This window comes from Arvicanthis niloticus, chromosome 12 (genome assembly GCF_011762505.2).
Source record: "Arvicanthis niloticus isolate mArvNil1 chromosome 12, mArvNil1.pat.X, whole genome shotgun sequence".
In the NCBI taxonomy this organism is placed as follows: Eukaryota; Metazoa; Chordata; class Mammalia; order Rodentia; family Muridae; genus Arvicanthis; species Arvicanthis niloticus.
Genome location: NC_047669.1, coordinates 58,272,083 through 58,296,130, shown reverse-complemented (window position 1 = coordinate 58,296,130; position 24,048 = coordinate 58,272,083). Strand labels below are relative to the sequence as shown.

The 24,048-nt window shown below is 36.4% G+C and overlaps 1 protein-coding gene across 1 annotated transcript in view; it reads left to right on the top strand.

The window, feature by feature from the left end:
* Lipi (lipase I) overlaps positions 1-24,048 on the top strand; it is a 39,309-nt gene that overhangs the window by 11,855 nt on the left and 3,406 nt on the right. The window contains exons 4-10 of the mRNA XM_076911193.1: positions 2,197-2,305; positions 3,632-3,733; positions 7,617-7,706; positions 9,218-9,385; positions 11,315-11,419; positions 14,507-14,618; positions 18,665-18,841. Of these exons, the coding sequence (XP_076767308.1) occupies positions 2,197-2,305; positions 3,632-3,733; positions 7,617-7,706; positions 9,218-9,385; positions 11,315-11,419; positions 14,507-14,618; positions 18,665-18,841 (863 nt within the window). The remainder of the gene's footprint in view (positions 1-2,196; positions 2,306-3,631; positions 3,734-7,616; positions 7,707-9,217; positions 9,386-11,314; positions 11,420-14,506; positions 14,619-18,664; positions 18,842-24,048) is intronic.

Below are 24,048 nucleotides of genomic sequence, written 5' to 3'. Positions count from 1 at the left end.
TTACTCTAATGTTCATATATTTTTAGTTATCTTTTAAAAGATCTGGCTAATATGTGTGTTGTTGGTAAATATAAGAGGGAAAGAGCCTAGGAAATAGTTTATTCTGACATCTCTGAATATAGATCTCAGTTTCCATTAGGTCTGTTCAGGGTTGGCATGGATCTATTAAATTCAAGGTTTCTTATAGGTCTTTTGTTTTTGAATAATTATTGTTTACTAGTCCAACCTTTATGGCATAGTAAACACTTTATGGTAGCTCATATCTTTTCTGAGAATTGGTGGTGACAGTAAATATTTCAAAAAGAGATAGGTCATATTCTATTTCTTAGGGTGTTCTTGGTTTTAAAGTCTGAAATTTAGTTGAAATGAACTTCCAAACTTATGCTAAGTTGAACAGGCATAACATCAAAGCATCCATACCAGGATTCAAACTAGAAGGGGATCAAAGCTCCTGCCTGCCTCCTCTCATCCACGTCATCGTGAACAGCCACTTCACATCTCTGCCAAATTTTGTTGTTTATATATTAAAATAATAAAACTTATTGTATGTTGCATGAACATTAAATTGATATAGAAACATATGGAATTATATAAGCAGATGTGTATATGCTTAATTGACACCTGGCATATACTAACAAGTGAGTAAAATAATTTTTTTTTAAATCTCCAATTTTAAAGACATTGTAACCCAGGTCATAAGTTGAGATAAGAGGCACCTCATACTGTGAAAAGTGTGAGTTAAATAGAGAATTTTAGGAATAAATCATAACATTTTGCTTGCAAAGGATTTACAGGAGCTGGGAGAAAAGTAACCATAGCTTTGTGGTTTGGAGAGCTACTCCTTCCTTGTTTGAAACATTACTTTGAGGAATTTGAAGAGGAGATTTTTTTGGGGGGGGGCGGTGGGAAAGTCCCTGTCTTGCTCTGCAATAGTGGTGAAAAGTGTCCATCATTATATGCGCTTTAAACATCACTGTGTAATGTGGATCATCACTATTAGCTCTTGGGAGTCTGATGGAAAACATACACTGAGAGAGCTCTCAAAACTGCCTACCTGAGGTAAACCAGATGTCCACATCTTGTCCATCAATTGGTTTTGCTGTACTGCTTAATCTGTGGTCTCATAACCTACCTTACATCTATATATCTCATCTTAGCATTTCAAAAGTAAGAGTGACTTTTATACTTTTACCAGATCTGTTAGGGTATTTGATATATCCTGAAGGGAAGACAGAAGAATACTAACATATATTTTGTAATCAAAGAGCTCCAGGTTTGAGTCTTAGTCCATTTGAGACCACTGAGTAACAAACACTTTAAACTGACCTTATATTCAAACACATTCATGTCTCACAGTTCTGCAAGGACCCAGTGAAGTCTGTGTCTGATGAGGACCATGTCCTGGTTCATAGTTTCACAGAATTCTCATATCATGGAAGATTCAAATGAGCTTCTTTAGGTTTCCTATGTCAGGAACTTAGCTCCATTCTTGAATGCCCCAACTTTGTGATATCATTCATTACTATGTTTATGCCATACTCCTTGTAGAGGCCATAACATTAAGGCTTAGAGTTACAGCATATTATTTTTCAGAGGCACAAAATTCAGATTTCAGTGACTTAGAATGCATCTTTTTTTTTATATGTAGCTTTGTATATGTCTTTGACTTCTGTTTTCTTAGTAAAATGGATATTCAATGGTGTGTTGTTTAGTTAATACTTAATTTTAGCATAGGCTTAGTTTTAAATAATAGGATTGATATGACTAACTCACATGGCAAACATGGATATTAAATATAGAGCATAAAGCACATGTTAAGGTACTTGGTACAAATAAGCACCCAATCACGCCCATTATTACTATTTGGTCATTAAATGTCTCAGTAATTAAATGTTATTTTTACATATCTCATTATATATTATGGGTGATTAAAACTTTAAATTTTTATTAAATTTGAATTTACTTTAAAATTTCAAGAAAGTTTAATGGCATTGCTGTAAATGAATAGAGAAAGATCAGCTACTTTTTTGGTGTAAGCTGAACATATCCATATCTTTTCACAGTTGTAAGTCCTCTTCCTTATGTTTTAAAAATATATGAAGCCAAAATCAGTAATGGATTTCAGAATGTTAGTATACTAGGGATTATGTTTGTTTATCCAAAATTAAAGTTATTACATTATATTTTTATTTATAGATCCATGGGGCATCACTTGACAATTTTCATTTCATAGGCGTGAGCTTAGGGGCTCATATTAGTGGCTTTGTAGGAAAAATATTTAACGGTCAACTTGGAAGAATTACAGGTAAAACAATCTTTTTCTTTTCTAAAATTATCTTTTTAATTTCCCAGAGTTGATCCTATTTAAGACATATCAGGCACAGATATAAACTATATTTGAATACTACTTTGTAATTGTAGATTGTGAATACTTTCTTAGTGATTATGATGGTCATGAAAAGCAAGTACTGAGTTTTGTAGCTTTATTTAAATACCAAAGATTACATGGCAAAATCTGTTCTATTCAGTTAAAATATCATTTATTCATTAGCTAAAAATTTTAGCTCTGTAGTTTATATTCATAAGCACTATGGTATTTTCATTCTTTTAAGCATGCATTTGAGTACTAGACCAATCTGGAGTTGCTATTCAAGTTTGAAGCATAGGATTATTATGGTAATCTCCATGATTTATAAAGGATATTGTCATAATAAAGTTCCATAAAAGAAGGAAAGGAGAGGTGAAATCACTTATATAGATGCTTGCTTATCTATTGTTTTACTGCCACAGGTTTCTTACCTCAGAAAAATTTAGAAAAAGAGTTAGGTGGGCACTCAGTCAAACAAGCTAAATAAAATAGGGACAATAGAAGGGTGTGAGGTGAGCAATACATAAAATAATTTATTTATCTATAACTTAAATCAGTAAATTAAAGGACAACATTCTGGAGTCATTTTTTTCCCTTCTGCAATATGGGTCTTGGAAAATGGCCTCTTCCACAATGAACTGAATTTTATTCCCACCCTCTTGCTATGCTTCAGAAAGTCATGATCTTGGGATTTAATTTTAGAATTCATTCTACAGAATAACATTTATATTTCATTGAATTTGAAACATTTTTCCCTAAGGATATATAAGAAACTCTTGGGAGGTATGAATGTTAAGAAAATAGAAATTTTTTTTACCTGAATAGTATTGATATCTGAGGAGCATTTTTTTATCTGTAGACAAATATCAGATGAGGTTGGTAAGGTAAATTATTGAAGAGAGGTCTAGAAGACCTTTATTAAGGCGTTTCCTCCACCACAAGAGGTCATAGTTCCCATTAAATACACAGTTACACAGCTTACTCTGTCTACTCCTTAGATAAATTTGCTAAAATATCACCAATATCTTGTTGAAACATCTTTCCTGTGATTGGAACACTTTTGAAAGGGTGCTGGTAAATTTTCATCATTCACATAATGAAAGTACTTGCTGTTTGTCAAACTTAATTTAACTTTAAATATGTTGGGACAGGTTTAAACTAAAATTGCAAGAGTTTATGTTTATAGTTGAAAATTGGGCAAGTGTAAAATAGATCAAGCTAGTAAAATATAACTCAACTGATAGTTTTTGTTTTGTGCTTCAGGTCTTGACCCAGCTGGTCCAAAATTTTCTGGAAAGCCGTCGAATAGCAGATTAGATTACACGGATGCTAAGTTTGTGGATGTCATCCACTCTGATTCCCAAGGTAAAATAATAAGTATCTATGAGGTTTGTGTTTAAAAGCAAAATGTGAAATGTAGATCCCAAAGGAAGAGGTTGTAAGATGAAGAGTTGAGGATAAAATATTTGGGGTTTAATTCTTCATTCTGACTTTATAATACTTCTTTGCCATATTCAATGCTGCTATTTAGGTTTCTTTCTTTTTTAATTTCTTTTTTCTTTATTTTTTTATTGGATATTTTCTTTATTTACATTTCAAATGTTAACACCTTTCCTGGTTCCCCTCCTCATAAGCCCCCATCCCATCACCCCACTTCCTGCTTCTATGAGGGTGTTCAATTCCTTCACCTGTTTGATTGTGTTTTCCTGTAATTCCTTAAGGGATTTTTGTGTTTCCTTCTTAAGGGCTTCTACCTGTTTATCTGTGTTCTCCTATATATCATTAAGAGAGTTATTTATGTCCTTGAAGTTCTCTATCATCATCATGAGATGTGATTTTAAATCCAAGTCTTGCTTTTCTGGTGTGATAGAGATATCACACCAGATATCCAGGACTTGCTATGGTGGGAGAACTGGGTTCTGATGATGCCAAGTAACCTTGGTTTCTGTTGCTTATGTTCTTATGCTTGCCTCTCACCATCTGGTTATCTCTTGTGCTACCTGCCCCTCGCTATCTCTGATTGGAGCCTGTCCCTCCTGTGATTCTGGTTGTGTCAGAACTCCTCAGAGTCCAGCTGTCTCTGTGATTCTGAGATCCTGAGTGTGTCAGTGCTCCTGGGAGTCAAGCTGCTTCTGGGATCCTAAAATCTTGGTGTCGGGACCGCTCTGCCAGATGTTGGAACCCGCACTGCCCCAAGCTTTGGGGGCTACATTGTTCTGGCTCATACTGCTGCTCTGGTCCTCCGGAGAGAGAGAGTGAGGGCGGAGTCGAAGAATAGAGACCAGACAGAATGTTGTTCAGTCCTGTTTATTCTCAAGTTTCTCTTCTTCTCTCTTTCCAAGTTTCTTGTTCCTAGTCCAAGTCCCAAGTCTCGAGTTCCTAGTTCCTAGTGTTTAGTCCCTAGTGCCTCCAAGTTCCAAGTTTCCCAGACCTTCTTCTGTCTGTCTCTCGCATTTTATAAGTCTGACTTCTCCAGTCATGCCTTTAAGTCATGCCTTTAAGTCTCACACACCCAAGGGAAAATCCTGGGTATATAAAACAAGATGTTATCAGAGTGTGCTCAGCTGTTGTAGACTGTTGAAAACAAGTCTCTTGTCAGGGTGTATGGCTCAAGATGGTTGCAAGGATGATAGCCGCCTTCTGTCTGCTCCCAACAACCAAGCTCCTGAGATCCTGTGGTGCTAGGCATGTTAGAGCACCTTGGAGCTATCTCTTGGTGTTGTGGGACTGGTTGTAGAGCTAGCTTCCTATGTCTACTCAGGCCACCAGCTCAGACTGGAAGGAACCAGTGCCACTGGCTGGCTGGGGGTTCCTGGATCCTGTGGGTCCCAGTCTAGATGCCCAAGAATAGAAAAACACATATGAAAACTTACATAGCCATAAAGAAAGATAAAATCCCAACATTTTCAGGGAAATGGGTGAAACTTGGAATCACTATGTTAAGCAAGACAAGCCAAATGCAGACAAATATCCCCTCTCTTATTGTTTTCATAATCTAGACTTAGAATAATGTTTGTATGGTGCTGCCGAGAGGGCTCTGTGGTTCAGATCATGCACTGCCCTTGGCAGAGATATAGAGTTTGATTCTCATCACTGATACCAGGTGACTCACAACTACCCATAAGTCCAGATCCAAGGAGTATCAAATGGTTCTGGCCTCTACAGACACCCGCACCCACATACAACTCATTAAAAACAATAAAAAAAAATCTATAAAGTTATGTTTTTATTTATATGTACATATGGCAGACTTGCCTCAAGAATCCTTTACGAATTCACAATAAATAACTGCTGTTTCATCCTGATGGCTAAGTAACCCTGTTGATTTTTTCCTTCCTCATTGGCAGGTGGGAGATCTCAGCTGGTGCTTCTTGCATTTTAGCTATCATGTTGAACTGAGACATGCAGAGGTTTCAGGGATTGCTCCAAACAGCTGACTTTCTTCTAGGGCAATGGTTCTCAACCTTCCTAATTCTGGGACTCTTTAACCCAGTTCCTCATGTTGCAGTGACCCATAGTCAAAAATTTATTTTCATTACTACTTCATAACTGCAATTTTCCTACTGTTGTGAATTCTAGTGTAAACATCTGTGTTTTCTGATGGTCTTAGGTGACAATTGTGAAAAGATCATTTGACCCTCATAGGGATGGTGACATATCGCCTGAGAACCACTGTTCTAGGGTCTTATTTAAAATTGTGGCATTCTTTGCCTAAATTCAACTAAGTGAGTAGATTATAATCCTAAGCAAGGGATTCTCCATTGCTTCATTGATGGCTTCTATGGAGTCTTAGGACTCGTAGTGATTTAAACTGTCTTTCATCTTTTTTACATTGAACACCCTTTCATCTGCTCCTCATGCTATGTATGCCCAGCATTTTATGGCTCTCTATGATATATCATGACACATTGCTGGGTTCTGTTGTATGCTCTACCTAAATCAAGTTGCTGCATCCTGATCCATACCTAGACACTAATATTTATCCCAAGAATTCAGTAACATGAAATCGCTTATACCCTCAGCTAAAGTATTTCAATCTTATCTGGCAATGAGATTTCACATGTAAGCATAGTTCCAAGTCTTTTGAGATTGATATACCTTTCATGCTCCCTTTGGTTATAGACTGAAATATTGGTAATAGATTCAGAATGTGAACCTTCTCCAGAGCCCTGGAAATCTACAAGCAAAAACAACCACATAAATCATAGCCACATGGTTCATGCCACCCTAGCACAAGTTGTAACCAGTGGGGGCAGCAAGCTTTGTAGATTTTGCTACTGGGTAAAGCTAGTATCATCATCCAGTGAGGGAGAAAAGCATCACACCACCCTGACAGCTGTATGCAACTTAATAGTATTTCGTCTTGTGCAGATCCTTGCCCAATGTATCTTAGCTAGTTGCTTTGTGGACCCTAGTCTGTTCACACATATACCACTTACTCACTGCCTCCAAGTCTGCACACGTCCATTTAAGTTGTCAAACTGCCGAGTGAGAAATTCTCTAGCCAAGCTACATTAAAAAGCTCTCCAGTCTTAACTTCCACTTTAAAAGGTATTCAAGGACCATCCTCGCTTTTATTGCCAGGTGTCTTTTAGTTTGATTTGTTTCCTCCACTACATTGATTACCATCTGACAAATTGTTCTTTCAGTTTTTTTTTTTATATTTTCTCTATCACACAACATTTCCACTACAAAGATTTTCCTCTCCCCTTTACCTCAGAGTATAAGGATTGACTTGTAGTAAACAGATGAATAATAAGTATGCAAAATTATTGACACATAATTTTTATGAGAATCAATTTGAAAAGGAGGTATCAGAAAACTGCTAATTTTAAAAAGAGCATCCATTTATTGTAACTTATACATGTAGTCTTAGAATTTAGGAGGTAGAAAAAAAGAGGATTTTTCTGTGTTTAGGGTCAGGCTTCAGTTACATAGTGAGTTCTAGGGTATTTTGAGCTGTTGTTTATATGAGTATGGATATGTGGATATATAGATATATATTTTGTATGGATATATGTCTGAAAAGGGAAAAACGTGATGGGGGAAAGAATGAGGGAGTGGGGAGAAGAAGAGATGGTGGGAACGGTTGCTGGAAAGAGAAGAAACTAACAAAGACAGAACAACATTTATCTTTATTTCAAACTTCTGAAGAATAAGTTTAATAAATTTTAGCAAATGTTTTGTTATATACAATTGCTCAAAACATTTTAAAAGCTTTATGATTTCATGAGTGTTTTCTTCCTAGGTTTGGGTATTCAAGACCCATCAGGACACATTGATTTTTATCCAAATGGAGGAAAAAAACAGCCAGGTTGTCCTACATCAGTTTTTTCAGGTATATTAAAAGTATTTTCATTCTTTTTTATTTTATTGAAACTATATTTTTTGTACAATATATTCTGATTACAGTTATATTGACTTAGGAAAGTTATTGGCAAGAAATAATTTAAATTGATACCACTTAATATACAAAGGTTACTAGTATATACAACTGGTCATGGATGAAACCTTGTTTTGTGTGGTTTCAACAATTTTAGTTCAGTATTGTAACAATGAAGAACAACTTTCAGTCATTTAAAAAAATCTCTATAGCTAAAGTATCCTAGAATATCCTAGAAATTGAGTTTGATCCCAGGGTTTAGCACTTATGATCAATTTATTTCCACATATACATCTATTTGACAACTCTGGTCACTTCTGTGTCCCACACATGGGGTTATGCATGCTTTCTGATGTGGAATGGGGCTCCCTAAAGCATTATGGCAGCTAAGCGTATGACCAAATGCCATTGTGACTAAAGATGAGTGAACCAAAGAAAGAACATATGAAAAATTTGGAAAGGGAGGTGACATAAGTATTTTTTATTGGATATTTTATTTATTTACATTTCAAAAGTTATGCCCTTTCCAAGTTTCCCCTCTGCAAACCACCTATCCCATCCTCCCTCTCCCTGCTTCTATGAGGGTGCTCCTCCTCCCTCCCACTCACTCCCACTCACTCCCACCTTCCCGCTCTGCCATTCCCCGTTCACTGGGGCATCAAGCTTTCACAGGACCAAGGACCTCTCCTCCCATTGATACCCAACAAAGCCATCCTCTGCTACATATGAATCTGGAGCCATGGGTCACTCCATGTATGTTTTAGTCCCTGGGAGCTCTTAAGGGTCTGGCTGGTTGATACTGTTGTTCTTCCTATGGGGTTGCAACCCCCTTCATCTGCTTCAGTCTTTTCTCTAACTCCCCTATTGGAGACCCAGTGTTCAGTCCAATGATTGGCTATGACTAGCAGCTTCTGTATTTATCAGGCTCTGGAAGAGACTTTCAGGAGACAGCTCTATCATGCTCCTGTCAGAATGCACTTCCTGGCATCTGAAATAGTGTCTGGGTTTGGCGTTTGTATATGGGATGGATCCTCAGGTGGGGCAGTCTCTGGAGGGCCTTTTTCAGTCTCTGCTCCACACTTTGACATAAGTGAATTTTAACTCCCTTTTTCTCCATAGACATATTTGACATTGCATCAATATTTTAGCTATATACAATTAGAAGGGAGAACTATTATAGCAGTAAATATTGTTGCAGTATGTTAGTGTAGCCTGTTAAATTGAAACAGTTATTCTTTTGGGATTATTATTACTTTATGAAAATGTTTTATTGATTTCATGAAAAAGTCATGCTCAATTTAAAATTTTGATGGGACTTTTTGATAGGTTGAACTATAACTGTATTTTCAATGCTTTGTATACATAAGAAATAGAATTTAGTATGATTAACGGTCAGTTTTTCTTTATTTCACTTGTCCTTGCTTTCATGCATTCACCTTTATTTTTGCATGTTTTTCTCACCTAAGGAATGAGTTACTTTAAATGTGGCCATCAGCGAGCAGTTTACTTGTTCCTCGCAGCTTTTGAAACAAATTGCCACTTTGTTTCATTTCCTTGTCGTTCCTACAAAGACTACAAGAGTGGTTTGTGTATGGACTGTGGGAACCTTTACAAAGAGTCCTGCCCAAGACTTGGTGAGAGAAGCTGTTGTGTTTATTACATTTCCTTTTGAAGATGAGTTATACCATCAAGGCAGTATTTTAGGCTGGATACTAAAGTGCACTTTTTATTAAAAAAATATGCTAGTATATTATGATTTGGGGAAATTTTATCAACAATGCAATGGTAGATTCAGTGTATACATTCTCTATGAATTTTTGTCTAAGGCATTTGCCCTCCTCTCTTCCTATGTTTAGAGGCAAAATGTGCACTGGAAACATTTCTTTATTTCTTTTAGTAGGAAGTCTTAGGTACAGTGAAGTGAAAAGGTGTCCCTCATAGCTAGCTAGCTTCATATCTGCTCTCAGCAAGTAGTCACGAATTCTGTGTAGTTCATGCCTTCCACATTAGTAAAACTTATCAAAGGCAGACATGTTGGCAGCTTTTGAAAATGAAAACCTGCCAATAAAAAAAAAGATGAATAACCCACAAAAGATGGGACTCTACCCCTCATTATCCTCTTCATCACCTCCCTCTTCATCCCATCTTTTGGTTGCTGTGAGGAGACACAAGGACCCCAGTAACTCCCAACCCCCTCAAAAAAAGAATTAAAGTGGGGCTTGCTTACTGTTTAGAGATTTAGTGAATTATTGTCATGGTGCAGAGCGTGGCGACACACAGGCAGATGCAGTGCTGGAGAAGTAGCTGAGAGTTCTCCATCTGGATCAGCAGGCAGCAGAGACTGACCTTGGGCCTGGTATGAGCATCTTCAAACCCCACTCCCAGGAACACACTCCCTCCAACAAGGCCACAGCTCCTAACATTGCCCCTCCCTATGACTCTATGAGGCCCCTTTTCATCCAAACCACCAAATTCATATTATCTACATAGATGAAATTGTGAAGGAGTAAATAAGTAAATAAAAGGTGTTCGAAAGCAAAAAGTTAAAAAAATATGACTTAAAACAATTTCAGAGACTGTTCGGTATTTTTTCAAAGACAACTCCAGGGCTCATCATATCTGGTTAGTATCATGGAAAAGTATTCCAGAAATGCTTGCAAAGTCAAAGGTGCTCTAGGTGTAGTAGGAGTTAATTAACAAGACTGAACCCAGGGCACTCAGATTATTTAGCCTCACTGACCACACATGGGGCCATCTCTACATAAAGCAAGGCCTATCCAGAATTTGGCCAATCCACATTTCCATTCCATAGATTTCTTCTGTCTTCTAATTAGGTTATTTATTTACTTTACATCTACAGAGAAGGATTGCTTTTCTAGTAGTATTTTTTTTCTGTCTGTGCTTCAAGTTAACTATAGAGATTGTTTAAGAATGTAAGGTTGAAGTAGAGTTAAAAAATTCTAAAATATCAATTAAGTATTATGGCTACCTTATTAAATATAAAAATTTTGAGGTAGTCAGAAAGATGTATCTGGATATATTTAATATATTACTAATTTAATACTTTGTGCATAGATATGTATATATAAGAAATATATTCAGTACATAAGATTTATATTATTTATGTTTATGTATATTATGGTACACATAATATACACACACACACACATATATATGATATATACTATATATAGTATATAAATGATAATTTGAGGCTTTATTTTCAGAGTTAAATTGCATGTTAAAATTTTATGTAGTGCATTAATTCTAGTGAATTTACTAAAAAATTGTAAATAAACTTCCAAATTTATAATATGATGTAAAAACTGATCCAAATGAATCCTAGTCATTCATATTATGTCAAGTTCTAATAAGTAGGATAGTTCTGTAAATCTTGAATATAAGAGTTACTTTTAAAATTAATGTAAAGTATCTTGCATATTTTAAGGCACCATTTAATCTATAGTTGATCGTGCATGCTGTTTCAGAACTTTAGTGATTTGAAGAGTTTGTGTGCTCTTTGATAGAAATTCAATTCCTATGTTATTTTTCTCAAATCTTAGGTAATCAAGCTAAGCTATGGAAAGAAGAGTTGAAGAACAAAACAGAAGAATGGCCTCTTAGGACCACTGCATTTTTGGATACTAGTAGCCAAAATCCATTCTGTAGTAAGTTGTTTGCATTTTTTTTTAAATTGAGCCATCATAGACAAGCAAATGTTATCTGAGAATAATCGTGAGCATGGTTATAAGTAATCATTAAGTATGACTTTTTCACCATTTTTAAACCTGCAAATTGAAGAATCTCATTACTCACTTCTAAATACAAGCGTTAGATAAGTATTATAGTAAATATAAGAAACAAGACAATGGCAATCATGGGAGAGAAGAGGAGGAAGACAATGGAGTCACCACCCCCATGCAATGTTTAAATCAACCACACTAGTTTCCTTTGTCTTCAAGCCCTGGTTGAATATGCTTCCTGTACTCACACATACTTCTGGCGTTCACATGTATTTCCTACACCCACATGTACTTTCTGCAGTCATATGTACTTCTGCATACACATGTAGTTCCTGCACTCACATGTAGTTCCTGCACTCATATGTACTTCCTACACACATATGTAATTCTGCTCATATATGTACTTCCTGTATTCACATCTTCATGTTTTCAATGTTCTTTCCTTCTTCCTCCTTCTCTTCTTCATCTTTTTTCTTTTTCCTAATGTTGAATATTCTCTTCTGTTTCCTATTTTCAGCTTTCTACATATGTTTCTTGACTTCACCCTTCTTTTCATTGTTAAATTTTTCTGATTGCTTAATTCTTTATTGTTAAATATATCCTACTGATGATTTTTCAGTACTGAATCATTTGGGCAATGATATTTTATAGTTTTAATTATTTATTAATTATTTTTATGCATCAAAAGACAATGTTTTATGTTTTAAAAGTATGTGTGCACATGTAGAATATTAGCTTTTTTATTATATATTAGCATATCTAGCTGAAGTATAATAGCGCCAATGAACTTACACTATATACAGGTTCACTGCCATTCCTCAGTGTCCAAAGCCATTGATAAAGTTATTAAGCACATTTAGCTGTATCTATTATCAGGTAATTAGGAGACCTCATAATGAATACTTAAATATGTTCCTTAACAACATAACATTGTTTAATTGGCTCATATAATCTTTCTTTTTGATTTTATGTTTTCAGAAAGGTTATAATTTAGCATTGATTTAGCCAAATTATCACCATACTCAAAAATTTCTGGCAGGTTCTTGTTCTTCAAAAACCTAATTCTTTTTTTTTTTTTTTTTTATTAAATTTTCTATAAAAATGTGAGCCCTAGTATATTGACCACCATTCAGGGCAGGTCCCACTTCCAAGAACAGTTGGGCAACATAATCTGTACTCAGTGAGGAGGAGTTTTGGAAAACTCAGAGTTCACTGGGTTAGAAAGTAAGGATGAGGATGGTGGGTATGGAAATTTGTGAACGAGGATAAATATGATCAGGATAAAGTTTTTGAAATTCTCACAGAATTAAGAATAGTATTTTGTGTATGCTGCCTGGTTGGGGGTCCAGGGTCTGAAAGATCTCGGGTGTCCAGATTAATTGGGACTGCTGGTCCTCCTACAGGGTTGCCCTCCTCCTCAGCTTCTCTCAGCCTTTCCCTAATTCAAACACAGGGGTCAGCAGCTGCTGTCCATTGGTTGGGTGTAAATATCTGCATCTGACTCTTTCAGCTGCTTGTTGGGTCTTTTGGAGGGCAGTCATGATAGGTCCCTTTTTGTGAGCACACTATAGCATCAGTAACAGTGTCAGGCCTTGGGACCACCCCTTGAGCTGGATCCCACTTTGGGCCTGTCACTGGACCTCCTTTTCCTAAGGTTCTTCTCCACTTTTGTCCCTGCAGTTCTTTCAGACAGGAACAATTATGGGTCAGAGTTTTGATTGTGGGATGGCAACCTCCTCCCTCACTTGATGCTCTGTCTTTCTGCTGGAGGTGGGCTCTACAAGTTCCCTCGCCCCACTGTAGGACATTTCATCTAGGATTTCTCCCTCTGAGTCCTGAGGGTCTCTCACCTCACAGGTCTCTGGTGTATCCTGGAGGGTCCCCCCAACCTCCTACCTCCCTAGGTTGAGGTTTCCTGTTTCGATTCTTTCTGCTGGCCCTCAGGTCGTCAGCCCATTTCCCCTACCCAACACCTGATCATATTTTCCTCTTCCCTTCCCCGTCCCCTTTACCACCTAGGTCCCTCCCTCCTCCTGTGATTGTTTTCTCCTTCCCAAGTGGGTTTGAGGCATCCTCACTTGTGCCTGTTGGCTTGTTAACCTTTTTGAGTTCTGTGGACTGTATTTTAGATATTCTGTCCTTTTTGTTTTTTGGCTAATATCCACTTATTAGGGAGTACATACTATGCATGTTTTTGGGTCTGAGTAACCTCACTTAGGATGATGTTTTCTAGTTCCATCCGTTTGCCTTCAAAACTCAGGATGTCTTTGTTCTTAATAGTTGAGTAGTATCCCAACTGTGTAAATGAACCACATTTTCTGTATTCGTTCTTCTGTCGTGGGACATCTGAGTTGTTTCTAGCTTTTGGGTAACACAAACAAGGTCACTATGAACATAGTGGAACACGTGCCCTTGTGGCCTGGTGGGGCATCTTTTGGGTATATTCCCAAGAGTGGTCCTCAGGTAGATTTATTTCTATATTTTTCTGAGGAACTTCCAGATTGATTTTCAGAGTGGTTGTATCAGTTTTCAAGCCCACCAGAAATGGAGGAGTGTTCCTCTTGAGGCCCCCAACACATATACTGCAGAGGACTGCTGGATCTGTGTTCAGTCAGAGAAGAAGCACCTACCTCTCAAGAGACAGGAAGCCACAGGGAGTGGAGAGGTCTGGGGGTAGAAGTAAGGCGGTGGGGACATCATGGAAGCAAAGGAGGGGAGGAGGTATGAGATGTGGAACAGTCAGAGGATGGACTGGGAAGGGGATAAAATCTGGAGTGTAAAAAAAGATTAGATAAATTTAAAAAATAGTATTTTGTAAAGAACTTGACACTTGACAAGAAAGAGTATGAATTACTCATTGGTAAAATTATTTTATCTGAATATATATATATATATATATATATATATATATATATATATATATCATGAGAGCTTGTGTGTCTATTTCCATGTGTAGTAAAACAAAGTTTGAAATATATAATGTGAATAACATTCTATGTTTTTATTTTGTAGCCTATTATTTTGCTCTCAGTATAGTCGCTTTGAGTGAAACTATGAGAAATGGCACGATTTCCTTTAGTTTATTAAATGACCTTGGAGTATTGGAATACCCGAAGCTGTATGAGTAAGTACTATTTATTATTTATTTCTGTGACAGATCAAACATTTGCCTATCTGCATATTTGTGAATGGCTTAGTAGATAATTTGTAATAAAATTTCTAAATGAAGAGGCTTAAATATTAGTAACATTTTACATATCATGTTCTACCTTCTCATGCTATAGGACAAAATTAAATTTGAAATAGATAGCACATGGTTTATAGCTCATGGCCACAAATGTTAGAGGAATAGGTAAAGCCATTTTTTTATTGTGTCTTTGACTCTTAATTCTAGTGTTCCTTCTAAACAACTTGTTTGCTTACTTTTACAAGCTTTTAAACAATATCATAAATATCATTTATGGTGTCATAAATAAAAACCTCGTGCCATCAGTCAATGATAGTTTGACACAAATTTAACATTCAGAGATCCCTGAGTTCTCAAGCTTATATGGTCTGTTTTGGAGAAGGTACCAGAGGTGCTGAGATATTTAGTAAAATTTCTTTTATGTACGTGGGTGCCCTTGCATTTGGGGCATAGATATTCAGAATTGAGAGTTCATCTTGGTACATTTTTCTTTTGATGTGTATGAAGTGTCTTTCCTTATCTTTTTTTATTACTTTTGGTTGAAAATCTATTTTATTTGATATTAAAATCGCTACTGCGGCTTGTTTCTTGGGACCATTTGCTTAGAAGATTGTTTTCCATCTTTTTACTGTGAGGTAGTGTCTGTCTTTTTCACAGAGGTGTGCTTCCTGTATGCAGCAAAATTCTGGGTCCTGTTTATGTATCCAGTCTGATAGTCTATGTCTTTTTATTGGAGAATTGAGTCCATTGATATTAAGAGATATTAAGGAAAAGCGATTGTTGTTTTCCGTTACTTTTGTTATTAGATGTGGAATTATGTTTGTGTAAGTATCTTCTTTTGGCATTGTTGGAAGACTACTTTCTTGCTTTATCTAGGTTGTAGTTTCCTTCCTTGTGTTGGAGTTTTCCATCAATTATCCTTTGAAGTGCTGGATTTGTGGTAAGTATTGTGTAAGTTTGGTTTTGTCATGGAATATCTTGGTTTCTCCATCTATAGTGATTGAGAGTTTTCCTGGGTATAGTAGTCTGGGCTGGCATTTGTGTTCTCTTAGGGTCTGTATGACATCAGTCCAGGATCTTTTGGCTTTTACAGTCTCTGGTGAGAAGTCTGGTGTAATTCTTGTAGGTGGGCCTTTATATGTTGCTTTACATTTTTTCCTTACTGCTTTTAGTATTTTTTCTTTGTTTTGTACATTTGGTGTTTTGATTATTATGTGATGGGAGGTTTTTTTTTTTTCTGGTCTAGTCTATTTGGGGTTCTGTAGGCTTCTTGTATATTTATGGACATATATTTCTTTAGTTTAGGGAAGTTTTTCTCTACAATTTTGTTGAAGATATTTACTGGACCTTTAAGTTGGGAATCTTTATCTTCATCTATACCTATTATCTTTAGGTTTGACCTTCTCATTGTGTCCTGGATTTCTTGGATGTTTTGGGTTAGGATCTTTTTGCATTTTGCATTTTTGCATTTGACAGTTGTGTCAATGTTTTCCATGATATCTTCTGCACATGAGATTCTCTCTTCTATCAATTATATTCTGTTGGTGATGCGTGAGTCTATGACTCCTGATCTCTTTCCTAGGTTTTCTATCTTCATTGTAGTTTCCCTTTGTGATTTCTTTATTGTTTCTACTTCCATTTTTAGGTCATGGATGGTTTTGTGTAATTTCTTCACCTGTTTGGTTCTGTTTTCTTACAATTCTTTAAGGGATTTTTGTGTTTCCTCTTTAAGGGCTTCTACCTGTTTACCTGTGTTCTCCTCAAATTCTTTGAGAGTGTTATGTCCTTCTTAAAGTCTTCTATCATCACTCTGAGAAGTTATTTTAATTCTGAATTCTGCTTTTCCCGTGTAATGGGTGTTCAGGGCTTGCTATGATGGAAGAACTGGTTTCTGATGATGACAAGTAACTTAAGTTTCTGTTGCTTATGTTCCTGAGCTTGCCTTTTGCCATCTGGTTAACTCTAGTGCAACCTGTACTCACTGTCTCTGACTGGTGCCTGCCTTTCCAGTTATCTTGCTTGTGTCAGAACTCCTCAGGTTCCAGATGTCTCTGTGATCCTGTGATCCTGAGCTCCAGCTGCTCTGAGCACAGTGGCTCCTATAGGATGTCTCAGGATATGGTATCTCCATGGTAGCAGACCAGGTAGGTGTCTGCTGCTCTGGGTGCAGTGTCTCCTCTAGGATGTTTCAGGATAAGGTGTCTTCACGGAAGCAGACCATCTAGGTGTCTGCTGCTTTGAGTGTAGTGGCTCTTCTAGGATGTCTCAGGATATGGTGTCTGCTGCTCTGAGTTTTGTGGCTTCTCTAGGATGTCTCAGGATATGGTTTCTTCATGGGAGCAGACCAGCTAGGTGTCTGGCCCAGCCACGAGGACCAGGTGAGGGGTGGAAGGGGAATGGTATTCCACAGGAGCAGGGTTTGGGTGCCTGGTGGATCCTGTGAGCCCCCTGCTCCCAGTTGTAGCTCTGGGGCATAGGGCAGTGGGTGACTGTTCTTACCTGTTTCTCTGAGTTCAGTGACCTCTCTAGGATGTCTCAGGATATGGTGTTCACACAGGAGCAGATCAGCTAAGTGTCTGCCCCAGCCCCAAGGACCAGGCAAGGGGCAGAAGGCCCCATATTTTCTTTTTTTCCTTCTTTCCCTTTCTCCTTTTCATTATTTTCTTCTTTTTTCTCTTTCTTCTGACCCAAATCCTGTGGTTCTTCTGGCCTACCTCGTTTATATCCTTAATTTTATCCACTGAGAGGTGACAGTAGAGAGCACTCAGTTTTGTTTGGAGTTGGCCAAGACTATAATGCTGGGAATTATCTTATGGACTCATATTTCTGGTACACAGAGATGAAGAATTTGTGACAGAGTAATAAACAGAATTTACAAGTTTTTCTGTTATAGCACATGATTAACAGATGGGTGAATTCTAGAGAGCAATTTGTATTTTTTGTTTTTGTTTCTTGTTTTTGTTTTTTTTATATTTAAAATAGCCATTTTCCCTATTTTTATTTTTATTGTATATTTTATTTTTTTACAATACAGATGTCATCCCCTTTCCCCATTTCCCCTCCCTAGAACCCCCTTTCCCATCCCCCATCCTCCTTTATGCTTTTATACCATTTTGATTACATGCATGTATTAAGGTCAGTTCTAGGTTGAGGGTCTATCAATACAATAGATGCAAATAGTCAAGGAACAAGCAAGACAATAAACACAAATGTCAAAGAAAAAGCAAGGCATTAAACCCAATTACATGAATACTCCCATGATCAGTGTTTCTAAGTGATTATCAGGATGACCAAAGTATCTGAGCCTGCTTTCCTGTCCCAGCCCTAGGTCATTTCAATGTCTGAACCTTACTTCCTTGTTCTAGCCTAAAATTTAGATTCCTAAATTATTTCTTTGTTCTAGCCTAATGTCAGATTCTTGCCTGAAGCCTACTTTCTTGTCCTTGACCAATGTCATATTCTTATCAAGTACCCCATTTCCTTGTCCTTGGCCTATGTCAGATTCTTGTAAAATGGCCATTCTTATAATAGTCTAAAAAGGAAGTTTCTGGCTAAGTGAGGTCCAAGCATATGCTTGACACATGGATACTGTCCTGATACATTGAGAGTGGTCATGAAATTATGCTTATAGAATCTTACTTTTCATTTTAAATCTCAGTATTTTACTGACAATTTCTTTAAGAAAAATTAATCTAAAGAATGTTAGATAGGATTGTTTTTCACTTGAACTCTTTGTCAATTGAAGGAACTGTGATGTTTGAAGAAGGATCTATAAAGTCAAATACAGATAAACCAGTGTTAAACACAAGTGTACACTGCATGTGTCTATATGGGAATGCACTGATTCTTATTTTTGTTCTATTCAGTTTTGTCTAACCTCCTCCCTATAAAATTGTCCTCTGTGTTCTGCTTCATTATTATTATACTGATTTAAAAATATTTAATTTATTAATATATTGAACATATAATTTTTTTCTACTTAGGCAGAGCAAGCCATTTGCTAATCTTCAAGAAGTCAAGATTCTTGCTCAGTTTCTAAATGATATTGTGAACATTTCAAGCATTTGCCTGACATATTTTCAGTATAAAAATCCTTACTGTTCCACGTGCCAGTACAGAATACAAAGCCTCATGTTAAAATCACTCACACATCCAGAAAGGTAGGAAATGGAAATTTTGATTACAATATTTTTGTCTTAATTTTAAAAGTTCTCTGTATGTTTTGGTTAATAACTTATGGGTACAAACTTTGGTTAATTTTATTATACTAAATCCTAGACTGTTAAAAATGTATTATAAATATTATAAAATGTTATACAATGTATTTATTTTGTCTTGAGTGATACTTAGGACTATTTAGAATCACATTATCTAAGCAAGAGAGAAAACACACAAACACACATAATTTCACAAGGTATTACAAGGGTGGGGAATTTGCAAGTGAAAGATTCCAGAGAGGAGAGTCCCTCACTCAAGTCTTGGGATGTCATGGCCACTCAATAATTCACAAGACACCGATCTAGATGCAATCAGCAAGAGGTATATTTCGGGATCAACCAGTTAATGGTCAATCCATAACTCATGCAGGAGCAGAGGGAATGACCCAGTGGCCTCAGGGGAGGGGGACTTTTAAAGGGTAAAACCACAAACCAGTAGGGTAAGGGGGTAACCAAGGGAACATCAAGAATGCAATCTTCTTCAACCATTTATCTTGTGATCAGCTAGTTTCTGGAACCACCCAGATGATTTGCATCTTTCTTTGTACCATTCACCTTGTGGATTGTGTCTCCATGCTTTGGGTCTTCCCCACCTGCAGGTGGGTTCTCTTCCCTGAGGTCTGAGGAATGTTAATCAACCTCTCCCTTCCTCTCCTAAATGTATGAGTGCATTCAGGAATGTACATGTGTGTGTGCTAATATTTTAGATATCATTCTTTAAGCTTCATTCACATTTTGTTGAAGACTAGGGTATCTCCCTGGTCTCATAACAATGGGCCCCAGGAATCCATTGAACTTATAAGAATGCCATTGTGCCAGCCTTTTTATGTGAGTGCAAGAGATCAACTTCAGGTCCTCATCTTGTGTTACCTCATTTTTAAAATCGTGTTATTTGGTTTTTTGCTGTCTAGTTTTCTGAGTTCTTTAAATAGTTTGGATATCAATCCTCTGTGAAATATGGATTTGAGAAAAATTTTTTCCCATTTTATAGGCTGCCATTTTGTCCCTTTGATAGTGTCCTTGCCTTACAGAAATTTGTCAGTTTCATGAAGTTTAATTTATGAATTGTTGATTTTGATTCATATGTAATGTTTCAACCAAGACATAATTATTATTTTTATTTTTGCACCACTATTTTATCAGCTGATGTTTATGCAGATACATGCTCTATAATACTCATTCATAACTTAAGAAAGAAATAAGATACAGTCTTTAGTATGGACAGCAGTGCATAAAACACTTGCATATAAAACTTGCATGTCATTCCTTTGACTCCAAAAATAAAAATCTAAAGTACACTCTGTATATATTTAGTGAGGCTCTTAATATCTTCTGACTAGAGATAGCAATGCTAGCAGATATTGGATGAAAGTATGCTATGTTTCATTAACTAAAGAATAGATATAACTATTTAGTAGCCTTTTCTCTTTAGATATGTCTATACAGATAATACATGGTTTTATGAGAATTCAGACTGCCAAACTATGGAATGTGTGAGTTACAAAGGATGTGATACCTTATGACCCACCATAATTTGCACACCCTTGATAAGCAATTATATCTCCAGGTACAGTTTGTTAGAAACCACACAGCATTTCCTCCCAACAACTTCTAATAAATAAGATTGTAGACTCCAGGAACTAAGGAACATATATGATTTCCAGAAAACTCTTTGACTAAACCCCTGTTTTAAAGATTAATACTATTTCTTAGTGGTATGTGTTTGTATGGCTTTTAGTACGTGTAGGATTTCAGTTACAACTAGAAAAAAATTAGACTATTTTCTTCACTAGAGTTTATTACTGATAACTGATCTTTGGTTTTCAGCTCCACTTCCAACCCCTACCTGCTGTGACTGGCTCATACTTTTCCAGAGAATATAAACACAGGATTATAGGTCATTGTAAATGTGGCATTTGCATGTAGCTGCTCTCTATATCACTGACAACTGATATCCTATTCTACAAACAGGATGCAGGGATTTGTTTCAGGATGGGGATGAAGGGAGACTTCAGAAACAGGAAGCCAATTCCAGTCTAGCTCCTCCCAAAGGCCACACCTCCTAATCCTTTCTGAACTACCCCCAACTGGGGACCAAATATGGGGGACAGCTCATTCAAACCACCACAACTAGGTTACTTTTTGGTTTTATTTTGTGACTGCTACTTGATGGTTGCTTGTTTTTTTAGTTTTTTAATAGCTATGCAAATATAGCTTGTTGTTAACTAGCATTTTTTTCAAATTTGTACTCTTGCATTTGGGCATTAACACATGTAGCTAAATGAGATCAATAATAGTGTGTATGTGTGTGTGTGTGTGTGTGTGCATAACATATAACTTCAAGTATGAATTCATGTGTTTGTTCTGGCATACATACATACATATGTGAGGGAATGTGTCTTGTAACGGCTAGAGATTAAAGTCAGCAATTTTCTTTACTCAACTTTGATTTTTTTTTTTGAACCTAGCGTTCTATTGAATCTGACTAATGGATTCTGTTTCATAGACATAACAGCAAGTTCTAAGGGATTGGGATCTTTCCTTGCCCCATCTGAGTCCTGGTTTACATGGGTGCTGGGGCTTCTAACTTCTGTCCTCCTGTTTGCATGGGAAGAACTTTACCAAACAGAGCTTCTCAGTCCCTTCCTTAGGTGCTTTTGCTGATAGGGGCATGTTCTCACCTGGTTTAACTTTCTTTCTAAAGCAGTTTTCACAACAGTGTTCTGTATTGTGGGTGCATTATTAAGGAAGTACAGCACAATATCTTTGAAAAGGTCCTCATGTTTTCTTTGTCCTGAAACAAATTTTACTTTCCGTACTTTTACAGGTTGCTATGGTATCTGTTGCCTTGATTGTATTAAAAAATCTATCGGTATATTTTCTTTGAATAATCAATTTTTTTTCTGAATTGGAACAGTTAGATTATAATATACCTGATAGATTTGTTCATATATCTTAGCTTTCTATAAGAAATTAATTATATATTATATAATATACATTATATAATACTGTACTACAATAACTTCAAAGCATAAAACATAAAAAAAAATCATATTTTCTTCTATGAAGGAGTTTGATAAATTAACTCTTGCCTTTGAATCCCATTGTCCTGGCCCTGCAGATTTTGTTCTTTTTCTTTTTTGTAAGAATCTATCTAAAGTTTCACCCACGTCTTGAATTTATTTCTGTTTCTGTATCACTTATCTACATTCTTTGGGGATTACTATTTCTTTTCACCTCCCATGTCCTTCAGATCCTCTCCTTTTCCATTTTTCTTCAGAAAAGAGCAGGCCTCCCTGGGATATCAACTGAACATAGAACAGGCTGCAATAAAACTAGGCATGTGTCTTCATATCAAGTCTAGGTGAGACAGCCCAGTTGGAGGTAGAGCATCCCAAGAACAGATGAAAGAACCAGAGACAATCCTTTGCCTCCACTGTTAGGAGTCCCACAAGAACACCATGCTACACAGCCAGAACATACATGCAGACGATGTAAATCAGACCCATACAGGCTACCTGGCTGTCACTTTGGACTCTGTGAGCCCCTATGAGTCTTGATTAGTTGATTCTGGGGGCTGTGTTCTCTTGGTGCTATGAACATGTCTGGCTTCTACAGTCCTTCTTTCTCTTCCTCTTTTTCCCGTTTCCATGACTGCCTACTATTTGACTTTGGGTCTCTGTATCTTCTTTTATCAGTTATGGGATGAAGCCTCTCTTTTTGGCCTAGGTACCAATTTGTTCTTCTGTTGGGTGTGGCCTGCACTTGAGCAGGGTTATAAATATATTTTATAAATGGAGAATTTCTACACATATCTTTTAGGTTGATTTCCAAGAAGCTATTAAATTACTTTTGGATAAATGTTCTTTAGAAGGCCTGATTTCATGCTATACTAGGCAGACTTGGGGAAGTATTTAACCTAAGGTAATTTACTTCTACCCTTTCAGCACATTTAAAGCACACTTTAGCTAGCTAGTGACCTGTGTGTTGTGAAATTACTCCTGTCTAGCAGTTAAGACAAGGTCTATTTCTGTCTCTGTATTGATGCTTACAATCTTTCTCTAAGTCGTTTGGCAAAGGAATATTAGAAAAGTAAATTTGATAAGTCATGCAAAGCTCTGAGAAAGATTTTTTTAAAAAAACAAAAATGTATTTTTTATTATTTGTTTTGTTATTTATAGATTGCAATAAAAACTAAATTGGATTTAATTTCAGATATTATCTTAGAATTACTTCCAGTGTTATTAAAGTGTATGTTATATCAATGAAATATTTTTCTATTGTATTAATATGTAATAAGTAAAATATTAGAAGTGTAATATTTAATGTGTATGCTAAAATAAAAAAATATAAAACATTTTTCCTCTTGGGTCTTGTAATATGTAAACATTTTCTTTGAAACAGTGTTTTCATGAGAAAGCAGGACATATCCATTGTATAAAATAAAACACTGAAAGTCAGGGGGTGAAAATAGATGGCTTTTCATGATGTAAATAGAAAGAAAACTGAACTCTTGCATACACACTGGCAAAATTTAAGGTTGGTAGGTATGCACATCTGCTTATACTGGTCTCATAATTTTTCACATGACTTATGAAGTGAGGGTTATTTAGTATGACATATTGTACATGCCAATAATCTAAATTCATGGTGATTAGTTTGTGAGCTTCTTTCTATTTAAAAAAAATGAAAGAAGACAACCTTGCCTTGTTCATATATCTTAGATATGCAGTCTGGAAAGGCACTGAACAGCTTAAGTAACTTGTTCATTTGTAGGTCTGATACATTTTTAATATAAAAAATAGTATAAAAGTGTGGCACAGGAAATTCAAGTATTGAAGCCATATTCATGCATAAGTACAACAGAATAGAGTAAGAATTAGTATAAGTTTGTGAGGGACTAGAAATCTTCCCTCCACATTTTTAAAATTTATTTTTGAAATTGTATTTATTTCATGTGCATGTGTATTTTACCTGTGTAGGCAACCTTGCACTCCTTGCATGTAGTGCCTCCATATTCCAGAAGAGGGAATCCAATCCCCTGGAACTGTCTATAGCTGCTTTTTGGTTGCTGAAAATAACACGCCCCCCCTCCCCCCCATAATCCTTTGCAAGAGCAAGAAGTGCCTTCAATTTCTGAGTCATTTCCA